Source organism: Sylvia atricapilla, chromosome Z, assembly GCF_009819655.1.
Source record: "Sylvia atricapilla isolate bSylAtr1 chromosome Z, bSylAtr1.pri, whole genome shotgun sequence".
NCBI classification, from domain to species: Eukaryota; Metazoa; Chordata; class Aves; order Passeriformes; family Sylviidae; genus Sylvia; species Sylvia atricapilla.
The window spans coordinates 7,887,802-7,912,197 of record NC_089174.1 but is presented as its reverse complement, the minus strand read 5'-3'; the positions used below and the strand labels follow the sequence as shown (position 1 = coordinate 7,912,197).

The 24,396-nt window shown below is 45.5% G+C and overlaps 2 protein-coding genes across 4 annotated transcripts in view; one reads left to right on the top strand and one right to left on the bottom strand.

The window, feature by feature from the left end:
- Nucleotides 1-1,474: 1,474 nt before the first annotated feature.
- Nucleotides 1,475-6,581, top strand: LOC136374458 (adrenodoxin-like). The gene is made up of 4 exons (XM_066339826.1): nt 1,475-1,696; nt 4,801-4,925; nt 5,339-5,468; nt 5,728-6,581. Exons 1-4 carry the CDS (start codon nt 1,521-1,523, stop codon nt 5,846-5,848), a joined length of 552 nt encoding a protein of 183 aa, XP_066195923.1. The 5' UTR covers nt 1,475-1,520; the 3' UTR covers nt 5,849-6,581.
- A 2,767-nt stretch (nt 6,582-9,348) lies between these two features.
- The window catches only part of LOC136374196 (rho GTPase-activating protein 20-like), a 30,654-nt gene continuing 15,606 nt past the window's right edge, over nt 9,349-24,396 (bottom strand). For all 3 annotated transcript variants that reach the window (XM_066339459.1, XM_066339460.1, XM_066339461.1), the window contains exons 3-15: nt 23,511-23,681; nt 22,833-22,982; nt 22,275-22,316; nt 21,464-21,548; nt 20,505-20,582; nt 20,256-20,322; nt 18,795-18,983; nt 17,889-18,064; nt 17,201-17,362; nt 16,014-16,123; nt 14,868-15,057; nt 14,173-14,290; nt 9,349-13,612 (exon numbers count right to left, since the gene is read on the bottom strand). In XM_066339459.1, coding sequence (XP_066195556.1) covers nt 11,880-13,612; nt 14,173-14,290; nt 14,868-15,057; nt 16,014-16,123; nt 17,201-17,362; nt 17,889-18,064; nt 18,795-18,983; nt 20,256-20,322; nt 20,505-20,582; nt 21,464-21,548; nt 22,275-22,316; nt 22,833-22,982; nt 23,511-23,681 — 3,271 coding nt within the window. In that variant the 3' untranslated portion in view covers nt 9,349-11,879. The remainder of the gene's footprint in view (nt 13,613-14,172; nt 14,291-14,867; nt 15,058-16,013; nt 16,124-17,200; nt 17,363-17,888; nt 18,065-18,794; nt 18,984-20,255; nt 20,323-20,504; nt 20,583-21,463; nt 21,549-22,274; nt 22,317-22,832; nt 22,983-23,510; nt 23,682-24,396) is intronic.

Genomic DNA, 24,396 nt, shown 5'->3' with positions numbered 1-24,396 from the left:
GGTGCCTGTAAAGCAAAGGCAGAACTGGCCAGAGCCTCTCAGCTGCAGAGGCTGCACAGAGTGGTCTTAAGTTTAGGGGTGAGATGGAGCTCAAGAATTCGGCTTTGAGGACTGAAGCATTTGGGGCAGCTTGTAGGAGAGAGCAAACCACCTGAAAAAGCTGACCTGAGAATTTTTTTCATTTGTTTTTAATCATTTATGCATTGCCCATGAGTTTGTCTCTACTAGAGCAATGTGTTTGAATGCTTGAACACTTGCCTTTGAACTGAAGAATACATTTTCTCCCAGCTTATGGAAAATACTTGCATTCCTTAATGTCTTTGATGCTTTTTTCAGAAAGTTTAAGCACTTCTTTCCAATGCTTTCAACCTGAAAGCTTTGGGTGGAAAATTTTCATTTTGGGACAAAAAGCCAAAACTTTCTGGTTATTTTCAGAGCTATGAATCCACTCTGTGTGTGTGTGTGTTGAAGCAGACATTTTCTATCTTATGCTGTAATTTTTTCCTTGTACAGATTAGTGAGTCCAGTATCAACATTTTTTGATTATACTGACTACCAATATGTTACTGCATTAAAAAAAAAAAAAAATCTTGATTAAAGCATTGTCCTACCAAATGGTGGGCTGTTAATTTGGTGGAAGGAACCATTCAGGCTCTTGAGGTGAGAGCTGTTCCCTAACTCCACAGAAACCAGGAACTGAAACTGCTGTTGTGTTTTTGGGCCTTGGTTCATATTGATTTACCCTGTAGAGGAGGGTAGACTAAACCATTGACCATGTTTCTGGGAATAAATTAAATAAATTCTTCTGCAAGGCTTCAAAGCTTAGTAGCATGGATTATCAGTTAACTGTCATTCGTTTCAAGCTATCTGCACCTTTATGGTAATTTTCAGCAGAGAGTTTAGCAAATGAGCTAAGTGTGGCTGTTTCTCAGCATCATCATATGAAGTAAGTGAATATTCACATTTTAGAGATGGGAGCCTGCTGTATTGGGTGAGGCAATGATGTGGCTGGATGCCATCTTGTCAAGCAGAATTCCTGTGTCTTGCTTTCATTCCATTGCTGTAGGAACTGTGTGCCCCTCTCCTCAAGGCAGGGTTATTGCCAGTCCTGCCTCTCTGTTCATCCAGCCCTCAACTTGCAACTCCTTGGATGATTAGTCATCACAGTGAATATTTCTCCTGAAACTGGATTTAGTTCTGGCTCCTAAAAGGGAAGTCTGTAAGGAGAACAAAGTGAGCATTGCTCAAAAACTGGCATGTGGAGGTGATGTTTCACATGTTCCTGTGCTTCAACCAATTCCCATGCCCTGGTGGGCTGGACTGCAGCAAGATCCAAGCACAATCCCTTTGTCCATCTTTCCTTCCTGCTTCCCCTCCCTCCCTCCACCCCCAGGGAGGTTGTCCTACTATTTTTTTTTCTTCCCTCCCCCCATCGTCCCCAGCTGTATAAGTCCCTAATCAAGCTGTCCTTGCATCAAAGGACAGCTCAGGGGACAAGGAGTGGAGCCCACAGCAGCAGGATGGCTCACAGCATCTTGGGGCTCCTGCGGCCCTTGCGGAGGGGACTAAATGGGAGCAAAATTCGCCTCATTTTTCTCTGTGGTGTGACTGAGCAGCACCACAGCCCAGCAAAGTGGTGGTCAGAAAGAGGCTTCAGCTCCACGCACGGGTCCCAGGATGGCCCTGGGGAATCAAGGTGAGTCAAATGCTGTCTGAAGGGATGGGCATGCACCTCTGCTTTGCCCCATGACAGGAGGAGGAGAGAGGCCAGCAAAGCCTGTGGGGGATGAGACCATCACCTTGGGTGAGCAGATGCTGATGGGAGGAAGATGGTGCCAGGACCCAGCCTGTCTTTGGAGCGTTGGGGACCTGTCAGAGATGCTAGTCCTGCCTCCAGAGCCCTGAGGAACCACATCTAGTGGTTGGGAACCAGCTCATGAAGATGACAAAGGAGAACAAGAGTGCTTGGACCCATTTCCACAGCAGGTGGAAATTGCATGCTCCCTGCCTTTCTCTGCTTTAGGGATAGTTCAAGAAGAGATGGTAAAATAAATGTAATTAGTGTATCTGCTAGACTGGGTCTGACTGTAATCCGCCAGGCATTGAGAGAGAGATCCAACAACATCGCAGAAAATACAATAAACTATTTTGCTATCTGACCTTAGAGAAAAGTCATAGTAATAACTCTGGTTGGTGGGATTTATGAAGACTCATTATCAAGGTGATTTTTTGTTTTATAATTGGTTTGTTGTTTATGAAATTATCTCTGGAAGTACTTGTAGGCTTCTTGCTGCTTTGTATGGCCTTGGAAAGTATGTTTTCTTGTTTTCTTATACAGAAAACATTGACGGGGGAAGAACTATTTAACTACTTTCTTGAAACCTCCTTTACCTCCTGTGTCACAAATGGTTTGATATTTTACTTTCTAAAAGGGAATAATCAGTTGGCCTACATTGAATTTGGGGTGTTGTGTTTGTCGTTCTGGTAAGATCATTCCAAACCTTTGACCATGTATCCTGTGACAGTAATGCCATTGTAAAATAGTTCAGGCTAAATTAAGCAAAATTTAGTCTAACCAGTTTTGGTGGGGTTTTCTTGTTTGTTTGTTTGGGTTTATTTATTTTTTTATTTTTTAATCCTAGTTAAAATTACTTAACAAAATGTGAAAGGAATTTTTTCATTGTTTCCAAAACACCAATAAACAAATCCAAAGTAAATAAAATAGAAAGCTACAGATGTCATTTCCAGCTTTGGGTGTCCAAAAGCAGGAGTCATTCAGAGGAGACTTGAGCCTGGGACTGATTTGAGTGGTATAAAGACAATGAGACCAGTGTGCAAGTCAGTCTGTTACTGACCAAACAGTGAAAACAGGGAGTCTTCCGACTGGGTTTATGCCCCCAACAGAGAGACCAATCCTGAGAACACAGCCAAATATCCTAAATGTTCCCTTCAGCCAGCATAGAGGGAAGGTGCTTGAAGGTGCTCTTTGCATCATGGTCAGGAGTGCTTGGCATCATCCCTGCTCTTGAAATGAGTGAACTTTGCAGCCAGGCTTATCCAGAGTCATGCCGAGTCAGAAGTCACAATATCATCTGTCCTTCCTTGTACCCAACTGGATATCCTGTGTGCTGTCCTTGGCTTCAGCTTGGCTGCCTTGTGTCCCACGTAAGTGGCAGCAACAGCCAAAGCAAGGTTGGAACTCAGAGGAACGGCAGGGAACTGGATTTGTCAGAGGTTGGTGCAGAGATTCTCCTGTAACTAATGTTGACAAAAGCTCTAGGTGCTTCACAAATAACAGGAATTAAGTTTTCTGACAATAATGTGCGGATAGTTTTGGGGATTTTTGGATCCAACAGTTTCTGCAGGCAGGCATCTCTCATTATCCAGCTGAAAAATCCATTTGGTCGCAGGGCTAAGTGGAATTCAATCACTTTACCATTTCTATTGTGTAACAAATTATTTCATTCATAAAGAAAAACTAAACATTGCCTAGAAACATGCCTATTTGCATGTTTCCTATACAAACAGAATAAATTATTCTGATCCATCAAAAATGAGGAGGATGGCTCTATTTTGTTTCGACATTTGAGAACTAGTTTTCAAATTGCATATTTTCAAAGAAATATCTGTAGGTGTCTTTATGAAGGGGATTGTGGAGTATGCTGTCAGCCTGATGACAGGGAAGCTTCTGCCACTGGAGAATGCCTTGGGTTTTGGGATGGGCACTTGGGCAGTGCCACACTGAGAGTTACTGGGCAAAAGTCCCAGCCACCTCCTGGGTGCTGCCTTCTTTCAGCACAGGGGGTGGGACCTTTGGGTACCTGTGACCTCCTATATCTAAGTGAGCATTTGGTATGTACACTAAGAAAAAAACAGTGTTTGGTCATGTGCTTCCTCTGGCAAACATAGCAGTCTCAGGATATACTGTGTTGGTGAGAAATCCTGAACACTGCTGTCAGGGTAGCAGCCTTCTCCAGACTGGTGTAAGAGCTTGGTAAGGAGGAGATGAACTGGATGCTGTTTCCCTCTCATTTGTAGATGCCCTTTCTGCATGTTATCGTTTAGAGGAACTGAGGCCATGTTCCTAACTCTTGGCCAGATTAAATCTTGCAGGCTGTCAAAATAACTAACAATTTTTCCTGAGCATTGATCACATCAACTCAGAGGAAGTTACTCTGCCTGGTAGCTCTGTAAGCTGGGCCTGGTAATGTCTCACCACAAGAAGGCTCCCCGTGGTGGGGTTAAGCAAAGGAGTGAACACTTCATGGAAAAAAAAAAAAAAACAACAAAAAAAAAAAAAAAAAAACAACAAAAAAAAACCCAGCAGAAAAGGAGCAGTCATAAAGTTATCCCCTTGGGAAGGGAAGGAGAAGCAAAACATGAATGATAACGGCCCTTCTTGATGGATTAGTTGCTGATCTTGAGCACTTTGCTTGCTATTGCATCACTCTACCCAGGATTAACATCACAGGCCTGAGACTTGCGTGTTCCCTCTGCCAGCCAGCCCAAGCAGGGGCAGCATGGGCAGAGCACCTGCACTTTTTTGTGCACAGACAGACATTTATTCTGCAGGCTGTTTGATAAACTGGGAAATATTTTGGGGCAACTCAGATTTGCCTGCCACTGAGAACTGATAATTTGAATTTTTTTTCATGTGCATGGTATAGTCCTTCAAAAAAGTGTTTGCGTGCACATTTCTCTAAATTTCTAGCCATGTCTCTAGCACTCAGCCAAAAGACCTCAAATGTGGATGTGCAGAAAAGGGTGGACTCCTCTGATATTTGCAAATCTGTCTTACAGCTCTAAGGATCAGGTGACAGTGCATTTTATAAATCGGGATGGAGAGCGACTTACGACCACAGCCAAAGAAGGAGAGAGTTTGCTGGAAGTGGTAGTCAATCACAACTTGGCCATTGATGGATTTGGTAGGTGTTGCAGCAAATGTACACATGCTGTTAGGGCCAGTGGGTACTTAGGAGTAGTGCAACAGAACATATGCCACTGTGTTCTGCCAAGACCATGAACAAGCTTCCCTTTCCCACCAGCTGCTTGCTGTGTGGTTCATCATGCTGAGATATGGCAATGTAACCTCACATGGTCTCCACTGGCATTCCAGCCACCGCTCTCAGTGCTTTTGGCTGCATAGAGCTGATGTAAAAATTTGAAAACTGATGGTGATTCTCCCAGAGAAGAGGCAGCCTGGAAACTGCATCCATCTGTTGTGTTTCCTAGCATCTCTTTTGACATGCTCCAGATCTGTTAAAGGGCCTTTCTCACACTGTTCCTAAAGATGTCTCTCACCTCCTTGTTTTTCTCACATTCCCTTGTTTTCCACCAGGTGCCTGTGAAGGGACATTAGCCTGCTCTACCTGTCACCTCATTTTTGACAAGAACACCTTTGAAAAGCTTGATGCCATCTCAGATGAAGAGCTAGACATGCTGGACTTGGCATATGGACTCACTGACACGTAAGCCTCCCTGCTGATTGCAACAGATCCTTAAGCCTCTAAGGCAGATTCTCACCATGTGGCACTTCTTTCCAAGGGGATGGGGCTTGTTCTGTATTATAGTTGTGCCTTAGAGAGAGCTGCTTTCTCTCGAGGCACAGCAGATCTTTAACAGGAGCTTTAGTGAAAGCCCATGCTGAACCAGACGTCCCAGTGTGGGTGGGGAATTTCTCCCTTTAGTTTGGGAACAGAGGAGCCTCACTTCATGTTTTCTTCTCAGATCGCGCCTTGGCTGCCAGGTGTGTGTTAAGAAGTGGATGGATGGTCTGACAGTGAGGGTCCCCATGGACGTGTCGGACATGAGGAGGCAGCTGGAGGTTGGAAAGCAAAGCAAACAGTAACTGGAAACGACTGCTGCACAGCTTACATCCTCATTTAGGCATGGCAGGGTACTTAGCTTTAGATTGATACTATTACTTTTTGTGGCTGTCTTGCAGTAGGTCATAAAAGTCTGATTCAGTATTAAAGGCGTGTTTGGCAAATCTCTTATTTAAACAAGGCATCATGCTTAATAGGGTCTTTGGTACATATTTTAAGTGCTTAAATGCTCTGCCGAATGCAGCTGGATTAAAGTGTAGGGCTTTATATTTTCCTGGGTGGGTGTCAGTAAATATCTCTGCTGTATGTGACTTGTTTTCGCCTTTGAAATATAAGAATTCTGCTACTCTGAGTAACTGCTGAGAATTTTGTAAGGCTTGGCTCTTTAAATGTGGAACAGACTTTTCCAATTTAGAAAGCTTAAGAAGAGATTGCTTTTTGCAAGTCAGTGTACTGATGAACTTGTAGGTGACTTGAGTTTGGTCAGCAAGAGCATACTGAGGACATTTGTGTGCTGACAGCTCCTGTAAGCAGAACTACTTCTACAAACTTGAGATGTTTTAGGTCCCTGAATTGTTCTATGCTTGCATAGAATTGAGCTTTCTCTAAATGTTAGTTTTTCTCGTTGCTGTACTATCCCACATGTCAAATAAAATTCTAATAATGCGCCTTTTAGACCTACATGATGCATTGTTCTGGCACCATAAGCCTGGCTGCAAAAGAGTAGTTGAATGGAGATTTGGTTGGCTGCATTAAGTGCATCACTGCCAGCTGACCAAAGGAGGTGATTTTCCTGCTGTACTCAGCACCAGTGGGGCCCTACCTGGAATACTGCATGTAGTTTTAAGCACTGAATATATAAAAAAAGACATTATTCTGTTAGAGAGGGTCCAAAGCAGGACTGTGAGGATGAAAGGTCTGGAGGGGAAGCCTTAAGAGGAGTGGCTGAGGTCACTTGGTGTGTTCAGCCCGGAGGAGACCAAGGTCATATCTCATCGTGATCTTCTGCATCTTCATGAGGGGAAGCAAAGGGCAGCTAGCATCGATCTCATGACCAGTGACAGGACTCAAGAAAATGGCATGAATCTGAGTCAGAGGAGGTTTAGACTGGATCTCAGGAAAAAAAATTCTTTACCCGGAGGATGGTTGGGAACAGACTCCCCACGGCAGCAGCACCCAGCGCGTCTGACTTAAGAATTGTTTGGACAACACTTCTGGGCACTTTATGGGATTCTTGGCATGTCCTGCACAGGGCCTGGAGTTGGACTCGATGATCCTGACGGGTCGCTTCCAGCCCGGGTTTGTTCTGCGATTTATGATTTCAGCGCGCCCTCGGGGCCTAGGCCGCGGCGGCTGCTGTGGCGGCGCCGAGCCGCCAGGGGGCGCTGGCGGGGCGGCGGCTCTGAGGGGGAGGACGAGGAGGCGGCCGCAGTGGCGGCGGGGCCGCTGCTCCGTGCCCGTCCCTCCTCCTTCCTCCCGCACTGACCGGTGCCTGGGTCTGTCTCGGGGCGCCACAATTGCCGTTTGTGTCTATTGGTGCACCTCCATGCCTTCCTGCTGCTGACACCAGCCCTGCCACGCCTGGCATGGCCTGGTGTCCCTGTGGGCACGGGCACAGGTGATGAGTGACACTCTGGCAATCCTCTCAGTAGGCTTTGTCTTCTTCTCTGATCCTTCGTGCAAAAATCGGTACAAATGTTCATCCATGTCAGGATTTTATCCTTAGCGGAAGGCTACCCGCAGGGAGGATTTCCTGGCATGGGCCAGAAAAGAACCATGTGCTGTCGGAGGTGATGGCAGCAGGGTGGATTTTTGCGGGGTCCCAGTCCTCTTTGCGGACCACAGACGTGGTGATGTACTAAGGATTCAGGCTTGTGACTGGCATGCGACAGGGTAGTCCTTTGCTTTGTCATACATCGGAAAAGCCTTCCAGTCTGTGCCTGTTCCTCCCAAACCTCTTCTCCAACTTGTCCCAGGTTTACTGTAGAAAAACCAAAGAGAATAAATGCGGATTAAATGAAGGCAGTTAAGCCATTATGTTCAGTAGCACTTCAAGTCTCTCCCCCTCCTTATGCCACCACTTGCAAAGCCAAGGTGATCTGGAGCTTTGCAGTCCCACTCCCTAGCCCCACCTTGTTGGGAGCTTGAAGCTGGACCCCTGGCTGCTGCTGGAAGGTGTCAGCTCTCTGCACACATCCTGGCACGATGGCAAGGGAGGGAGCAGCTTCTGGCTTGGAAGGGTTCCTTTTCAGAGTGTGGATGACCTCTGAAGAAAGAGCTCTTAGAATTGAAACGCACAAGTCAAAGTAGTCCGTGTCACTCTGGTGGGGCTGTCTGTCCCTCAAAAGTGCCATGGGATAATGGAGAGGCCTCTGCACAAAGCAGCTACCTGCAAAGGATAAGGGACAGTATGTCTTGTAAGATTGGCTTTCCTGACTGTTGAAACACCAGAAATAGAACTGCAAAGTTTAAAGTAAACTACAGCTGCCTCAGGCACTTCCATCACGTTTCTGTCAGCCTGCGGGATAAGGAAAGAAATCTTATATCCTGAGCAGAAATAAGATGAGGCTGAACTACATGAGTCATTTCTCTTCAAGGCAGATGAGCTGGACTTGTTTGGCCTTGGTCTAAATTGGGAGCAGGCCCTCAAGGCTCCTCGCTTCCTGGATGGGTGACCATGTAACATGACTTCCCAAGAGCCTGCATCCGGTGGGGCATTGAGTAGGGTTTTCAGTATGTGACAGGCCAGCGTGGTCTAAACGATCTGGAAAAGGACAGAGAAAGAAGGGAAACCTGTTTGTGTCTCAGGGCCATACATTAAGGGAAAATGTGGCCTTTCTGGGGCAGAAAGCCAACCAAGTGTCTGTGTATTTGTTATTTCTTGTTACAAGCAAGCTGGGGACTGTGGAACATTTTCAAGACTGGTCTCTGAGTTGCATTGTTGTCTGGCTCATGGAAAAGGAGGGCTGCAAATTTCCATGCCTGGTTCTGTGCTACATTTTGCAGGATTTTGTTTTGTTTAAAATAAAGAAAAATGCTATAATACAGAGCTGGGTTACAGTGGGGAACTGTGCCCACTTTAGGCAGCCTAAGATGAGGCAAGGAAGATTGTGTGTTTTTCCCTGCCTCTCCCAGTGTTTCTCTAAACTAATCTCTTCCTAAGTTTCTTGTGATCCTTTTAGGTGATGCAAATTGTGAGCTCTTACTCTGCTTACTCAGGTCCCCTTTGTTTGAGATGAGCCTAGCCACTGTGTTTACAATCTGTTAATATGTTTAGAATGCGGAATCATCTCTCTTCCAAGAACAGGCAGACTTTTCTTATAATACTTCGTGCTGTTTCACCTTCTTGAAAAGACAGAAGCAATGCCTAGACTGCTGTGCTGGCAGAAGGCTTCTTGCCAGTGTGGCAGACCTGGGCTAGAAGGTGAGTGTGTTTCACAGCAGTTCAGTGTAGATGCCACCACCCTGACATGGGGGAGAGGGGAGCAAGAGCAAGAGAACAAAAGGTGACAAAACCACAACAACAACTTGTGTGTCTTTTATTAATACAGTTACAACTCTCAGAAAAAAAGACTGTGGATGCCTTGATACTGTTCATGTGTGAGGAAAATTCTGATGGTGGTGGAATTGTGTTATGATTATATACACCTTCCATTATACAAAGACCACAAAGGCAATCTGGGACAGAGAGTGCCACATCTGAGAGTTAAACGCCCTTCATCTACCAAAACAAACTCTATACACTTTGGAAAGTGGACTCTGGGCTTCCCCCTATTTCCCTTGCCCTAGTATTTGATCTGGACTTGGAATGCTGGGCCAGGTTCCTGTCACTGACCCTCAGAGGCACCTGGCAGATGAGTGGAGGGATCTGACACTAGACAATTTTACAGAGGTGGCTTTCCCCTCTGTACAAGGACTGAACCATGGCAGCTGTCATGCAACTCCTGCTCTGGCTGTTTGCAGACACTCGGCAAATGCTTGCAAGGATACTTATTCCACAAGCACAACCTTTCAGTCAATAGAATTCATTCATTTCTCTTTTCCTTCACCCATTCACTGTCCACCTTTTAAGAGCATTGTCTCTCTGACAGATACCACCATAGAAAACTCTCATGTAACTTTCAAATGAACCATCCCAAACCTTTTTAACCTTCGAGACTTCTCCCACTGTTTTCTTAAAACAACCTGTCAAACAACAACAAACTAATGTGGTGTTCTCAGCATCTTTTTAGAGCTCAGCTGGCACTGTCACAACCCTCTATGCCCCATTACATCTGTGGCACTTTTGAGCATGGTTTTGAGGGATGCTTCAGGAGTCCACTGGCTGCATCTCTTTGGTGGTCCTTACAAGCAGCCTGCTTAGCACATCCCTGCCTGGAATGCCCCAGACTTAATTCTGCTGGAGTGCACAGGGCCACATACACTGCTGAGTGGGAACTTGGTGTTTCTCTGAGCCAGCATTTGTGATGAAGCCTGCACAGTTTCAGTGTATGGACTGACAGCTTTCTGGCCAGATGTGACTTTGCTTCAGCATCTATGCAACAACATTCCTGACAACTTCCACAGCTCATTGACCTCATACTAAAACCATGCCCTGCTCAAGCCCCTCTCAGCATGACTAGGAATTTGGCCAGTCGCCTCATTTACACTGTCTCTAGAAAGGGGCATCAGTATTGACAGAAAATTGTCAACTGTAACACTGTGTCTTTTTGGAGTGCAGCTACAGCCTTTCTGAATCCCAGTCAGCCTCTCCGCAGAGGAACTGCTTAAGAAGTATTCAGGCAACACAATCAAGCTCACACAACCACACATGTTACCAGGCTAGCTCAGCAGAGGGGCAGAAGGCCCAAATCAATTTCCAGCAAGCATTTATTCCAGTGTGCTGAAGGTGAATCCGGAGCCAAAGAGGGAGAACATGTGGTCTTTCTTAGTTATATAGGGTCTCAGGTTTGTGGGTGGTACAAGGGGCAGGGCAGGGGAGAAGTGACCATAGGGAAGAGAGGAACAGGACACCAAGCCCCATAGCCAATGGGGAAAGAGGGAAAGGGGATACCATGGGGTGGGTCATGGACTTGTGAAACCCAGAGAGAAGACTGCACAATATCTGCAAGGATCCATGGGGGAGAAGCCTTTTTTTTACACCTGCCATATCTTTAATCTTCACTTTTCCAGGGAAGGGCAGTTGGGAATTCTTTTAATGGCACGAGGGTCTCCACAGTCAACTTTCACTAGGATTGAAACTCCAGCTACTGAGCTACTCCCAGAGAACACAGAACATTCACAGCCCTGTCAAAGTGACATTACTAAAATCCTTTATAGCAACTGTGTCTCTGTCAAATGCTAACTTTGGGGAAGGTATGAGAAGAAAGAATCACTGCATAATTAATTCCAGAAAAAAGCAATCGTGGGCTTGAAATGTTACACATGCTGTCTGTCAGTGAATGCTGGACTTGAGACTCCAGTTTCTGACTTTGGAACCCAGTCTCAGGCAATAATGGATGCGTGCTATGAGCTACACCGCAGACAACTGATGAGCCAGGTGAAGCGGCAGTGATTTCTGGAATGAAGGTGAATGATTTTCCTTTGGATGAATGGTTGTGAACAGTAAATAAGGGTGGGTTTTGTGCAAGTCTAAAGATTTTAAGCTAATTTACATTTAGCTATCCCCTGTGTCCAGTCATCCATGCATATCAGCAGCTGACTGGAGAAAATATAGCAATGTTTCTCTTTTCCTGCTATATATATAAAAAAATGGAATCAGGTCCTGTACAGGTCAGCTGATTCAAGGACAGGGAGAGTCTGGTGGTATTCACTCCACACCTAGCCAGTGAAGTGTCTTCCACCAGAAAGGGGCATAAAGAAAACACAAGAACAGCCCCCCTACCTCCCACCAAAATGAGTATTGAACTCCACCAATACATACACATTAGTATCACTTTACACTTGTTGCCCCATGCAGCCTGCTAAATTCTTTGCAACCTGATCATATCTTACAGAATATTTTCTGTTGCACATACACAGAAAAAAATATTTAGTTCTTTCACATCTGTTGCCTTAGACAAAAGTCTCTTCTGCAAACACTGCTGTGTCATGTTCCTCCTCTGCCAGAGGCTGGCTCCTGAGCCACTCTGCCGTGCTCCGGAGGAGTTCCTTCTCCACTGCTTCCGCCTCTGCTGTGGGACAGGGCTCGGTTTCATCATGCTTGAAATAGTCCCTGATGGTGTTTCGGATGGAGTCAGGGAGGATGATGCGGATGGTGTGGCTGAACGTGTCAAAGCCCTTGCCCTGTGTTGGCGCCTGCGCCATTTCCACTGGTTGTCTCTCCAGTTCCTCAGGAGCTGAGGCATTCTGGGGGCTCTCCCTGTGCTCAGCCTGCAGAGGTGGGACTGTTGGTTCACGGTGGTGTCGTCTGGAGATGGACTGCAGGACAAGGGGGGTGTTCTGCCCATAGAAAACTGTCTGGGGGATGTGGACTCTTACAGTCTGCAAGCTCTTGGACAAGCTCTGCTCACTGCTGCTGCTGGGTGAGTCTCTGCTGCTGGTGTTTTTCACAGATCTCTCCTCTTCTCCCACTTGAGACCCCCAAGAGCTTTCTTTATTTGGTGCCACATAAAAAGTTATCTTGGTGCGCTTCAGGCTGTCCTGGCTCAGAGAGCAGTTATCAATAATGCCTTTGATTTCTATGTTCTTCACTGTCTTCTCCCTGTGCTGCTGGTGGCCGACCTGTAGGGATGTCTCTCTGGATGGGCTGGCAGCTGGGTACTCAGAGGTTTGCTCAAACTCTTTGGTATAATCCTGGCTCCTGAGCCTTGGGCCAGGGCACCCTGAACAACTCAGCTGTCTCTCCTCTTCTTCCCAGTCAATGTCAGTGAATGGGCTTCCCACGGCAGCTCTGCTAACAATTGGAAAACTTTTCTGCTCTCCAGAGCAACAAGTGCTCTCTCCAGCCTTGGGTTCATCCTCATGAAAACTGTCCAGATTGCACAGATGTAAAGGCACAGGAGATGTCAAGGATTTGTGCCATTCTTTTTGGAACCTCTTGGCAGCTGTGGGAGACACAGCACGAAGCCTGGCAGAAGTGCCAAACATGAATGGGAGGGATGAGACATCTGTGGGGCTAATGGCTGATGACTCTGAGCAGTAGGAAAAAGCACTGTCTAAGGAGCTGAGTGAGGAGGCAGATGGGGAGGTGGTGGTAGAGGACAGGCTGGAGAAGCTGGACCTGTTGGACAGACTGGACTTCTGAAGGCTGAGCTGCTTCACCCTGGAGGTGGTCTGAGGTGACTGCCACAAGTTCTGCCTGCCCTTATTAACCCCAGGGCTTAGGCCTTCATCAATCAGCTTCTGGCTCTCCATCTGCAGCTGCCTGAGCCTGTGGATGTAGTCTGTGTGGCTGCTCATGATGGTGGCATCGCAGCTGGACTGGCGGGCCACTGGCTCGTGGCTCTGTGCAGGCAGCTGGGAGCTGAGGCAGACGCTGGGCTCTGAGGAGCACCGGTCCCTGGCCGGGCTGAGCGAGCGTATGGAGCCGATGGAACAGAAGGAGCCATCCTCCTCCAGCAGCTCATAGCTGTCTGCACTGGCATTGGTCTGGGCTTTGCTTTGGTAGCAGGCTGTAATCTCACTGAACAAGTCCCAGTCTTCCTGATCCCCATCAAGTAATAAGCTGCTGGGTGCTTCAAAAAAGGCATCTGTTTCAGATTCCAGATGGTGCTTTGGCCCTTCTGGATCACAAGTGGAAAACTCCAGCTCATCAGAGGAATCATCATGCTGCGCCAAACCTATGTCTGGGGCAGAGGACACAAATTAATTTGTTGCCATACATATAAGACCTCACAAACAAAACAGGGAAATTATATCAAGCCCATGGAAAAACAGAGATGATCCACCATTCTCCCAGGAAAAAATTAAAAAAAATTCTGGCTTGATGACCAGTTTTTACCACTGGCCTGTATTCATAGGATAGTTAACAGAGACAACGCCATCTCTTTCCAAACAAACCACGTAGTTTAGCTTTACAGAACTAACCTGGAAAATATTGCTGGGACATGGCAGTGCTAAGGCTACACTAAATTCTTGCAATGGCTAGAGTAGGTTTAACAGCAACCACAGAGAAAGACAATCATCCCTGGGGACACACTGGAGCTTCTGCACCTCAGCCCTCTGCTTTCTGCTTTGCTATCTCTTCCTGCCTGTGCTTGACAGGCAAAGGGAAAAACTAAACCCAACTGGTTTTCAATGCTGTGCCTTAGAAGAAACATGAAGGTAAAGCAAACTCTTTTGTCTGAGGACTTTACCTATTAAAAGGTTTTAATTATTTCTGCTAGATTTACTACTACCAACTTACCCAGAGATTCCGCTGAGTTTTTGGACTTCTTTTTGTCAGGTCTTTGGAATAAGGAAGCAATATCACCCCCAAAAATCTCTCCTGAGTTTTCAATCAGAAACTGCACTAACAACGCCACCTGGCAAAGACAGGAATTCACAGATTCAGTGTCATGAAAACAAAGCAAGTAAAATCATACCCAGATCGTTCCCTTTTTTTTAAGAAAGATGTAATTTCCTCACGAACCTGTTAATGACGTGGCAGCGCATCTGTTTGAACCTGAATGTGAACTATAAGAACTGGTACTGTGAGCCAGCTGTAGCACATTCTACAGTTTTCCTCACTATTGCTTACACCTCAAAAGCTAAAAGCAAGCATTCCTTCTTTCTACTGCACTGTTGTGCTCATTGCATACTTTGTCCCAGATGAGGTAGCAGTGCCCAATTTCAGCTGCTCCAATTTTCTTATGCTTGCTTGAACATATAGGAAGTTTATCTGATGAAGCAATCACTGCTTCCCTTTTCACCCTGGACAGTCTGAGGAGCTAAACCCCTCCCGGCCACAGGCACAGCTGCACAGAGGGAAGAATGTCATCTGGATGCCACTTGGCCAGCACAGTCACTGGCCCTATGCCTTTTTTAGATTACAAAAGGCAGTGCCCATAAAAAGCAGTGAAAGGGGAACACAGAGGTGAGGCAAAACCCATGGAAGATTACCTTCTTTGTAGACCGACTCTCCTCTTCAGGCCCAGTGGGACTTGGTAGCCACAGCATATTGGGTGCTATGCAGAGAGCCAGGTTAAAGGCATTCATCTGATTCACTCCTGAATTCTGCTCAATATGATGGAGGACTCCAAAGAGGTGTCTAAGTAAGATGAGGTTGGCCTCTGGAAGCTGGTTGACGAGACTATTGAGGGAGTGGAAAAAATGGAAAACAGCACTGTTCACCAACATCTGCTCTTTGAATTCCAGCAGTTGCATCTCAAAGCTTTTTCCCCTCTCCTGCCCCTTTGTACTCAGCCTGGAACATCCACATTTCATAATAAGGTGAATCTGTGTCACTCCCCTCCACCAACTCATGTGAGAGCCACAACCCTGCATCCAAATTGCCCATCTGCTCTGGTGACAGAGCTGGAGGGACAAGAGACTTGGGTTCAGAGCATGTAGGAGCTCCCCACAATGCCTTGACTGAAGAGGGACCACCCAGAGCAGACAGGAGACAGCTCCAGGCCTGCAGCACGCCAGACCATGCCACTGCCATGGTCTGTGCTGTGGAGAACACGGATAAAGAAGGCCCAGGCTAAATGGTAAGGTTCAAATCTGAGCTGAACCATGGTTGAATAAATGGATATCCAACAGGAGGCTGATAAACTGCTCATTCTCAGGGCTGCAGTCTCAAAGCAATACAGCTGTTTTCAAGGTCCACGTCTCCACCTTGACAGGGCTGTTTCTTATAACTGCCGATATGATGATCAGCCTCATTCTGTGCATGTAAGAATAAAGTTACTGCCATTAAAGATCTAATTCTGCTACCATAGATGCAGTCCTGGTGGCTGAATTATTATGCTTTTTCAGTTTACTTCTTCTAGTAATTTGAGCTAATCATCAGAATTTTTAAATGACTTTTTGGGGGGTCAGAAATGTTAAGGATGTTAAAAAAAGAACATCAAAAAGAACATTTTCTGATCAGTGACACTGGCAATCAGCAATAGCTCCTCCACTGTGGCCTGGATCATTGCCAGTAGTCTCCCATAAAAATGAAGGCTATTCTTAGAGGCATATGATCCCCCTTTTCCCACCAAAAGAAAATTTTACAAAGGCTTTTCCCTACCAAAAGAAAATTTTACAAAGGCTTTTACAAACCTTTTGATAGCTTTAATTTTATGTGCCCGATTTTCTGTGTCCACAGCTTCCATCCACAGTCCGTGCATGTCTGAGGATAGAACACTGTCAGGTATATTTCGGAGAAAATCCTGAATTAAATATATATATGCAGAGCAGTCTGGTCAGTTTTGAATTCCTGGTTTCAGTTTCACAATGCATATAGTCACTGTTTATTCATATTAAGCGCAAGATAAAACAAGACACTACACAAACATGTTTATTCTCCCCTCCCATGCCCACCAAACTCTCTTCCTCAGGCTCTTCTATGGCAGCACTGCGGGATGAACAGGCAGCCCTCCTGTTTTGCCCCTTCTCCAGAGCAGGAGTGACCTCCAGAGCAGAGGACTCAGCCCTGAGGCTCTGCAGATCTCTCTGAAACAATTCTTAGCTAGGAGGACTGCTGGTTTTTCTCAGGGGACTATTCAACAACTCAAAGTATGTCTTGTGTTGGGAAGTGCCTGAATATCAGGCCAAGAAGAAAAAAAGAGGATGTTTTCTGGATACTTTGATACCTAAATTACTCTGACCAGATTTAATTGCCAGTACAAAATGTAGCCTTTTCCTTACTGAAACATGGATCTTATCACAAACTTCATCCCCCACCCACCACAACCCCTCTGCTTGGATTTAGCAGCTACTTTCCCTGGTGCTTGCTGGCTGATCAAAGGGTGAAAGCTAGGGGTCCAGAAAGCACAGGTCAGCTCCTGTTTTGAGGATCCCAGAGCAGCTGCCCTCAAGTGGCACAAGTCATCCCAAACCTTCTGCAGCCTCTTCCTTGATTCAGAAATGACAAAGAACACCTGTGCTGCTGCCACTAAAGGGTTTTATGCATTTGTCAGTGCAGCATCTGTCATGTTATTTGGCACTGCACAGACATCATGGCTGCCTTGCAGATGGACCTCACTGTATTACTCCCTGGGGGTGATTTGATACAGGGAGGTGCCAAAGTAACTTTGTCCTGTGGGGCTGCATGTGAAAACCAGTGTCACTGTATTGGGCAGGTACCACTGTGTACACAGCCACACCAAGCCATCAGGTGAAGATGTTCCTTGCTGGAAAATGCTTTCTGTTCCCCTGAAATCCTCCCTGCCCACAAAGACTCATTGCTTCCTCAGAGAAGGAAGGTACCATTAGCCCAGACAGCTGAGTTATTAGTCTAAACATACCGTGATGACAGCTGCAGCCACAAAGACTGACTCTCCATCCACCTGAACATCATCTCCAGAGTTCAGCTTCTCTTTCAATTCCTTGCAAGTCTTGGCATTGGCAGAACGTCTGAAAATGCCCCTAGTAGAGGGACCTTCATTGTACAACAGGAGCAGCATATCCTGATGAGAAAACCCAGATGTACTTTACAGCCTAACACTTTACCCTCTTGTTTGTATATATTATAGATCATGCTTTGTAACATAATTTGCAGAAGACCAAGTCAGTAATGAGAAGAAAATAATACAAGAGATTTATCCTGATCTAACCAGGGACAAGAACCTGACAGCCAAGCTGCAGATACAGTTCATGTGGGCACACTTATCCTGTGAAAAGTTTGAGCCCAGGGGACTCTTGCAGTGAGTGAGTTCTAGGCTACATAGATGGCAGGATCCACTGACATTGCCCATTGTCACCTGGTGATGACCTGAAGACACCCATTGAAACAGGACAGACGTCTGCGAATGAAGTGATAGGGATTACCCAGGGGAGAGTTCCTCCCACCCTTGTTACTGAGCTGAGTCTGGATCACAAGTAAAGGATGGTCCTCTTCCCCATTCAGTCCTCATAAATGCTGCAAGTTGCTTTAAATTTTGGGCTAAATACATCAAGTTTATGTCACAACAAGGAGTCCAGGCTGCTGCTTACCATGATTGGCTTGGGAAGGATTCCATCAGGACAGACAGAGGACAGAGACAGGCCGAAGAGTTTCCGTGGTGTGGTAGGTGACTGTGAAGGAGGGCTGCCTGTGGGAGTGCTGGTGCTACGGCGCAGAGCCCAGTCAATCAAGGACTTCTTCCTCTTAGTGTGTTTCTGCATGGACTCTGAAAGGAAGCACAGACCTTCATTACTCACCTGTCTGTCCTCTGGCTGGACAGTGAGTGATCTACAGTGGAGACAGAGTTCCCAGCAAAACAAGCACTTTCTACCCCACCTGCACTCTTAATGGGGATGGTTAGGCAATATACAACAGTGAAATTACGTGTTCATTTCTCAACCATCAGCAAAACTCTCAATCACCATTGTTCAGGGAACCTTGCTGTCTCTGCAGTGCAACCATGACTTGACTCTTGTGAGCAGTGACAGGCCTTGAGAAAATGGCAGGAAGCAGAGTCAGGGGAGATTTATGTTAGATCTCAGGAAAAGGTTTTTCACCCAGAGAGTGGCTGAGCACTGGAACAGGCTCTCTGGGGCAGTGGTCACAGCATCAAGGCTCTCTGAGTTCAAGGACTGTATGGACAATACTCTAAGTGGATGGTTGGGGTTCTTGGGTACGGGGCCAGGACTCGATGATACTGATGGTTCTCTTCCAGCTCAGCATTTTCTATGATTCCATTGCAATGACTTGCAGCTGAAGACCAAAGAAGGACTGAAAGCTAAGTCTGAACATTTGCACAGAGAAATTTCACCTCTCTGCAGTATTTTCCTTTTTACTTTACAAAAGGTATGAGAGCAATTCTGGGATGCATCATTTATGATGCCCGACGAGTTCAGCACTGCACTGGAGAGCAATAAAGTCTCTATCTGGCTGTACCACAATCCTACAGCCCCTACCTCTCCTCAGTTGCACTGGAGCTTGGAGTCTGGGTTTCAGGACAAACTGACACTGTTTTTCTTTTGGGAGCTGAGCAAGGAAGGAAGCCTCTGTCCCATCAGCCAGAAGAGTGTTATTGTTGGTTCTTTGTTGCTGGTCAGCAGAGTCACGGAGACAGCTCAAGGCAATGCTGAAGGGATGCTCATGCCCTGTTGAGGAGAGTTGTGTAAAGAGCAAGCAAAGATACAGAGATATGGCAAAACCTCTTACTATTGTTGAAAAATTCTAGCTTTGGTGATCTCCATGATGAATGCTTAGAACTTAAGAGACAAAATTTAGTGGTTTAGTTTAAAGTCTTTCTTCTTTTTCTGGAATCAGCCCCTGCAGATCTGTAGCACTCTCCTCCACTCTGATTATCCTAGAGGCTCCCATATACACACCTACCCTTCCTCAAGCCTGAGGAGTATCTAAAACCTAAACACAAATTGTTAAAAAGGAAAGTTTTCAAATAAACAGCCTGCAAAGGCATTGATGCAAGTGGCCCACATGTGCTTATGAGGTCAATTTATTATTGGATTAAGGTAACAGTTCAGAAGATAACAACCCAAATGCAACCAACTGGATTTTCAATATTATACAAAATTTTGTGTGGAAAGCAGTTTCATTATTTGTGAACTGAAATGCAATGAAAACTAAGTAAGCACTAAAAAAGAAGGATAAACATGTTAGCTTCCTAATTAGAGGTTTTAAATCATTAATAGATCATCTAAAAATCTGCTTCTTTCAATTGCCAAAGTGCTTTCCTCTAGATTTCACACACTCTTGCTGAATGATCACCTGACTGCAGCAATTGAGTTGGCTCTGACAGAGCCCAAAGGGAAAGGGTCTGGGAAGTGTCAGGAGATACTCTGTCTGACAGAGATCAGAGGACACCTCTATCAGAGACAGTGAAGGTGGGCTGAGGCTGCCCTTGGCCTCCTGCTCTGACTGTGAGAAGATGCTGCAAAGCTGAGCAGCAGAGTATGACCAGCCTCCAAGCCTGCAGCCCTGCAGGCTCATACAGCACCTAGAGAGATTGAATTAGGCTTTGAGGCATGTTCTACCCCTGCATCACATCTGCTGCAAAGAAGGTATTGGGGCAGCTTAAAGGTCTCCCATTTATTTGGAGCATCTCCTGAAAAGTGTGATGGGCTCCCACCCAGAAATGAACAGGTTTGCAGGGAGGTAAGTGTTAAGTTTTTCAAAGGTATCACCATGGTTTGATTAAATGTGGGTGCTGAGATGATAAAAGCCAAGTGACATCTCACAGCAACTTGATGTCACAGCTTACATCAGCAACAGTGTCCCTACCATTGTTTTTTAAGTGAAGAGTGCAATGTTTGTGATGTGTCTCTGCCACATACGCTAATATAATTTATCGCTTGTTCCTCTGGTGCCAGAATTAACCACCAAAATGATGTTCAATATGAGAGGGCTCTTACCAATGAGAGGGTAAGCAGGCTCATCTTTTCCTGAGACCACCCAGAGGTGGTGTTCACTGGTCCTGCCCTGTTGGGTGAAGAACAAAGAAGAGAAAAATGTTAGTTGAGAAGTGCCAGAGTGAAGGTCCATGAGGTTGTCCTCCACTCAGAAAGCAACAGACAGCAAATCTACACTTATCCACACCCACACTGTCCTCTGAACCAGATGTTGCCAGCATCCTTAGCTAAGATCTGTCACCTGCCACTTACAGGGAGCCCAAGCTGTAGAAGGGTCTTCTTCATCACACTCTCTGCAGTTTCCACATTGGACACGTTGACTGCAGTAGTCTAGAAAGACAAACAGAGAAAATACAGGAAGCTAAGACAAAGGTGAGAAGTTTGGTTGCAGTTCCTTGTAACTTCAAAATCTGGGGAAAATGTCATATCTTTGTCTAATGACTGTCTTTAGTAAATGTTCATGGTCAGATGAGCTGTACAAATTTGAACTACACCAGAAAGGATGATAGCTATACAAGGTGAAAGCTATTCTCCACTACTTCTGTCCTGGGTCTATTACACCATCCAAAGATTTCATTCAGCAGAAATCACAGAAGGTGGGTGGTGCTCAGATACTCTGTTAGATCCCACGAGTATGTTGGCTGATTATAGTGTCACTGTCACTCAAAAGGGTGATGATGGAACATGGCAGGCCTCATCAACCATGAGTGTCAGGGGTCACTCTTTGAGGGAAGGATACCCAGGAGGCAAATGTGACTCACCAAGCTCGGCATGAAGCCAAAAAATGTGTGCTAGACTGGGACACACTCCGGTAAATTAGTTCAGGTCAACACACCAGTGACTCTGTGATCAATATCCTCAATACATAGCACTGGAAAGAGGAATTGACTGTGACACTCAGCCACAAACTGTTCGTGAATTTTGAAGTGAAGCAAAAGGAAAAGAGAAAAGAAGTCAGAGGTGAAGAATAATCTTAAAAATTAAGTGTTGTTTGATAAGGGTCTGGCTACTTCCTCATTTCTTAAACCAAAACTCTCCCAGTGGGCTTCCAAGTGGGAAGGATGCAGATATCCAGATGCACACCTTCTAAATCTTTTTAGCTGAGACTTGAATTTGAAACTGGAATACCAGCATGGCCCTGCATTCCTTCCCCTACTCTACAGGCCCTTGTGTAATCTTGATCTAATGAGAAGGTTCTTAGCTTTACTTACAGAAGAACAGCTGTCATCATCAAGCACAGCAATCTGAAGGGTCAGATTCTTCAGATACTCATTTTGTTTTACCTCATTGATATGCCTGAAAGTCAAAGAAAAGGAGAAGGGATGTAATTTCCCAACTAAATTTTAGAAGGGCCCTAAAATTTGGATGAGACATTCTTCTTAGCACAGTAATAAATACAGATTAATTATGATATATATGAATTAATGTCCATAGTGAGGCCACATGCTCTTACTGACTTCTTTATCTACCTGGAGCACAAAGACTTACAATCTCCCACATGCAGTACTTCAGTGCAGGTAGATATGTCCTGCATAATAACTTCCAGTGTTCCCTCAGAATCACTATTGTTCTCCACAAATCAGATTTTTTTTCCCTCTTTGTCTCTATATAAACACTTTTGTCTGGGTGTTAGTGGAAGCAACGTATAAAACATAAAAGAAAAAGAAAAAGCTGTAGCCTCTAGATGCGACATAATAAAAAATTTAGTTAAAATCAAAAAACCTCTGAAGAATCAGTAACACTTGTGACAGTTCCACACTGATTAGCAAAGTTGACTTCCAGCTCCAAAGGAAAAAGGATGCTGCAACCATATCATCTTTTGATGGATCTCCTTTTTCCCCAACTGTTAACACAAATTTTGCACTCTCCTAGGGACATCTATATTCAGATTTCAAAGGTGGATTTTTCAAACAGTACTAAGGCACTTAACATGGTGAAAATCAGAGCACAATTTGGCAGGCAGTTTCCTCTAAGGACTGCAGAGGAACCACCTGGAAGGAGGATGAAAGGAGGGTCACTTACCACAGTAATGCTGACAGCCATCGTTCCTTCACATCAGCTGAGCTGAAGACAAAAAGGGAGACAGATCATCAAACAAGTGCTGAATGGGTAACAGCCTTTGGAAATTCTACCCAATTTAATTTATATATGGCTGTAAGTCAAAGTTGCTTCCTGCAAAGCCCTGGAACAAAAGCACAGTCCTTTCCTTCTTCTATTCTATTTTAACAAATAACAAAAGTAATAATAACAAAAAAAGTCCCAGGGACCAGGTTTCCTGTCAGACTGGTGAGTATTCAGATAAGGGACAAATCCCTTTCTGTGAAGTTGGAGTTAACTCATCTTGTGGGCCCTCATTATTTTTGCAGTGACCTTTAACTGGTATTTTCTTTCTCCTAGTATTTCCTTCCCAATGTCTGCTGTTCCTGGAACTATTGCTGCCAGCACAGGTTACCCGGGTTTCAGGGTAAGGAAATGGAAAAGGAAATGGGCCCTTTAGCCTCAGTCATTGTTTCACTTGACACATGGGAGGCCTGAATAGCTACTGGGATGCAGAGGGAGGTCTGATGTCAGATAAGATACCTGAAGGTGACAACATAGTTGGTGATAGGCCAGCCAATGACAAACGAATTCTCAGGACTCATCTTTTTCTCTGTCACTTCGCTGAGACAGGTGCCAGTCCACACTTCACTCAGATGCACTTGCTTTTTCAGTTTCAGGCTGGAGGAGGATCTGGAATGGAAATTATTAATTCCTTAGGTCAGAGAATAACACTTAGACCTCCAGAGTTTGATTATGCTCCTTTCAAGTCATGGAGATGCAGTTAGAGCTTTTAATTTATTACATGACAGAAGGGGTCAGACTGTAAGTCAGTTTTGTCCTTCTACCTCTTGCCGTCGTGGTGTATCTTCAAGCAACCTCATAAGGAAATGGGCAAAACTGATTAGACAACTTTTTTCTTCAGACAAATAGAGTGAAACATTAATACCAAGAATAATTTGTGAAGGTGGAAGGGGGACAGGCCACATTTTAGATCCACATTTCCAAAGACGCATTGTTTTGGAGGCTGTTGGGTGCTCCACAAATAGATCAGAGCCTCACAGAATCACAGAATCCCATGAGCTGGAAGGTGATGACCCACATGATTTTTAAGTCGAACACCTGGCTCTGCACAGGACAGCCCCAAAAATCCCACCACGTGCTGAGCCTAGTTTCAACAGCACCTACTGGGGAAAAGAAATGAGTGGGAATTCCCCTTACTTGGATTTGGCAATGACCAGCACATCACTGAACAAAATCAGATGTCTTTCCTGGGTCTGCAGGCCCACAGTTAGTTGCACTCGATCATCCAGGATGAAGGTGGAGCCTGGGCTGCTGAACATCCCACTTGGCAGCCCATTGTCTAAATTGGAAGAGGAAAGAGTAGTTTCCCTGGAAGAGTAAGAAAAATCATAAAACTTTGTCAGAAGCTTTCCTTAGAAGGGTTTGTGATTGGACACAGGAATCTGCTTTGGAGAAGCCAGATAGCCCTGTGCTTCTCCCAGCCCCTATCCCTCTCTATTATGACCCACCTTCACCTGCCTCTGCACAATTAACTTCAGCAGCCTTAGATGGAAAACTGCCTAAATGCCCAGAATGCTCCCACCAAATCTTCTGGGATTATGTGCTGAAATAGTAGTTTTTGAGTAATTTCTCACTCAAGTAAGAGACTTACTTCCTGCACATGTGTGTGAGCTGTGACTTGAACATGGAGAGCCTATGGCTCATGGCGTGGCTCAGCTGGGTGTGAGGGCACTGCCCTTTCTGCGCATGTTTTCCATCCAGACTGAACAATTTGTCAGCACAAGAGTTGCAGCAAAAAAAAAAAAAAAATGAACTGCATGTACTCATCTAATTCCAGACATCTGATTCTGGCTTGCCTGGCTGCCATCCAGCTTGTTGTTTCCACTGAGATTGATATAGGTGCTGACCATTTCCAAAAATCCCTGAGGGATTTTGCGTGTTGATTGCAGTCAGCATGGCAACATGGGGATTGAAACAGACCCTCTCCCCATGCTGCCCCAGCAGGAAGAACTCTGCCAAGTGCAATTTCCTTGCCTGCACCTCAGGACCCCACAGAGCACCTCCTCCGCATTGCTCCGGGCTC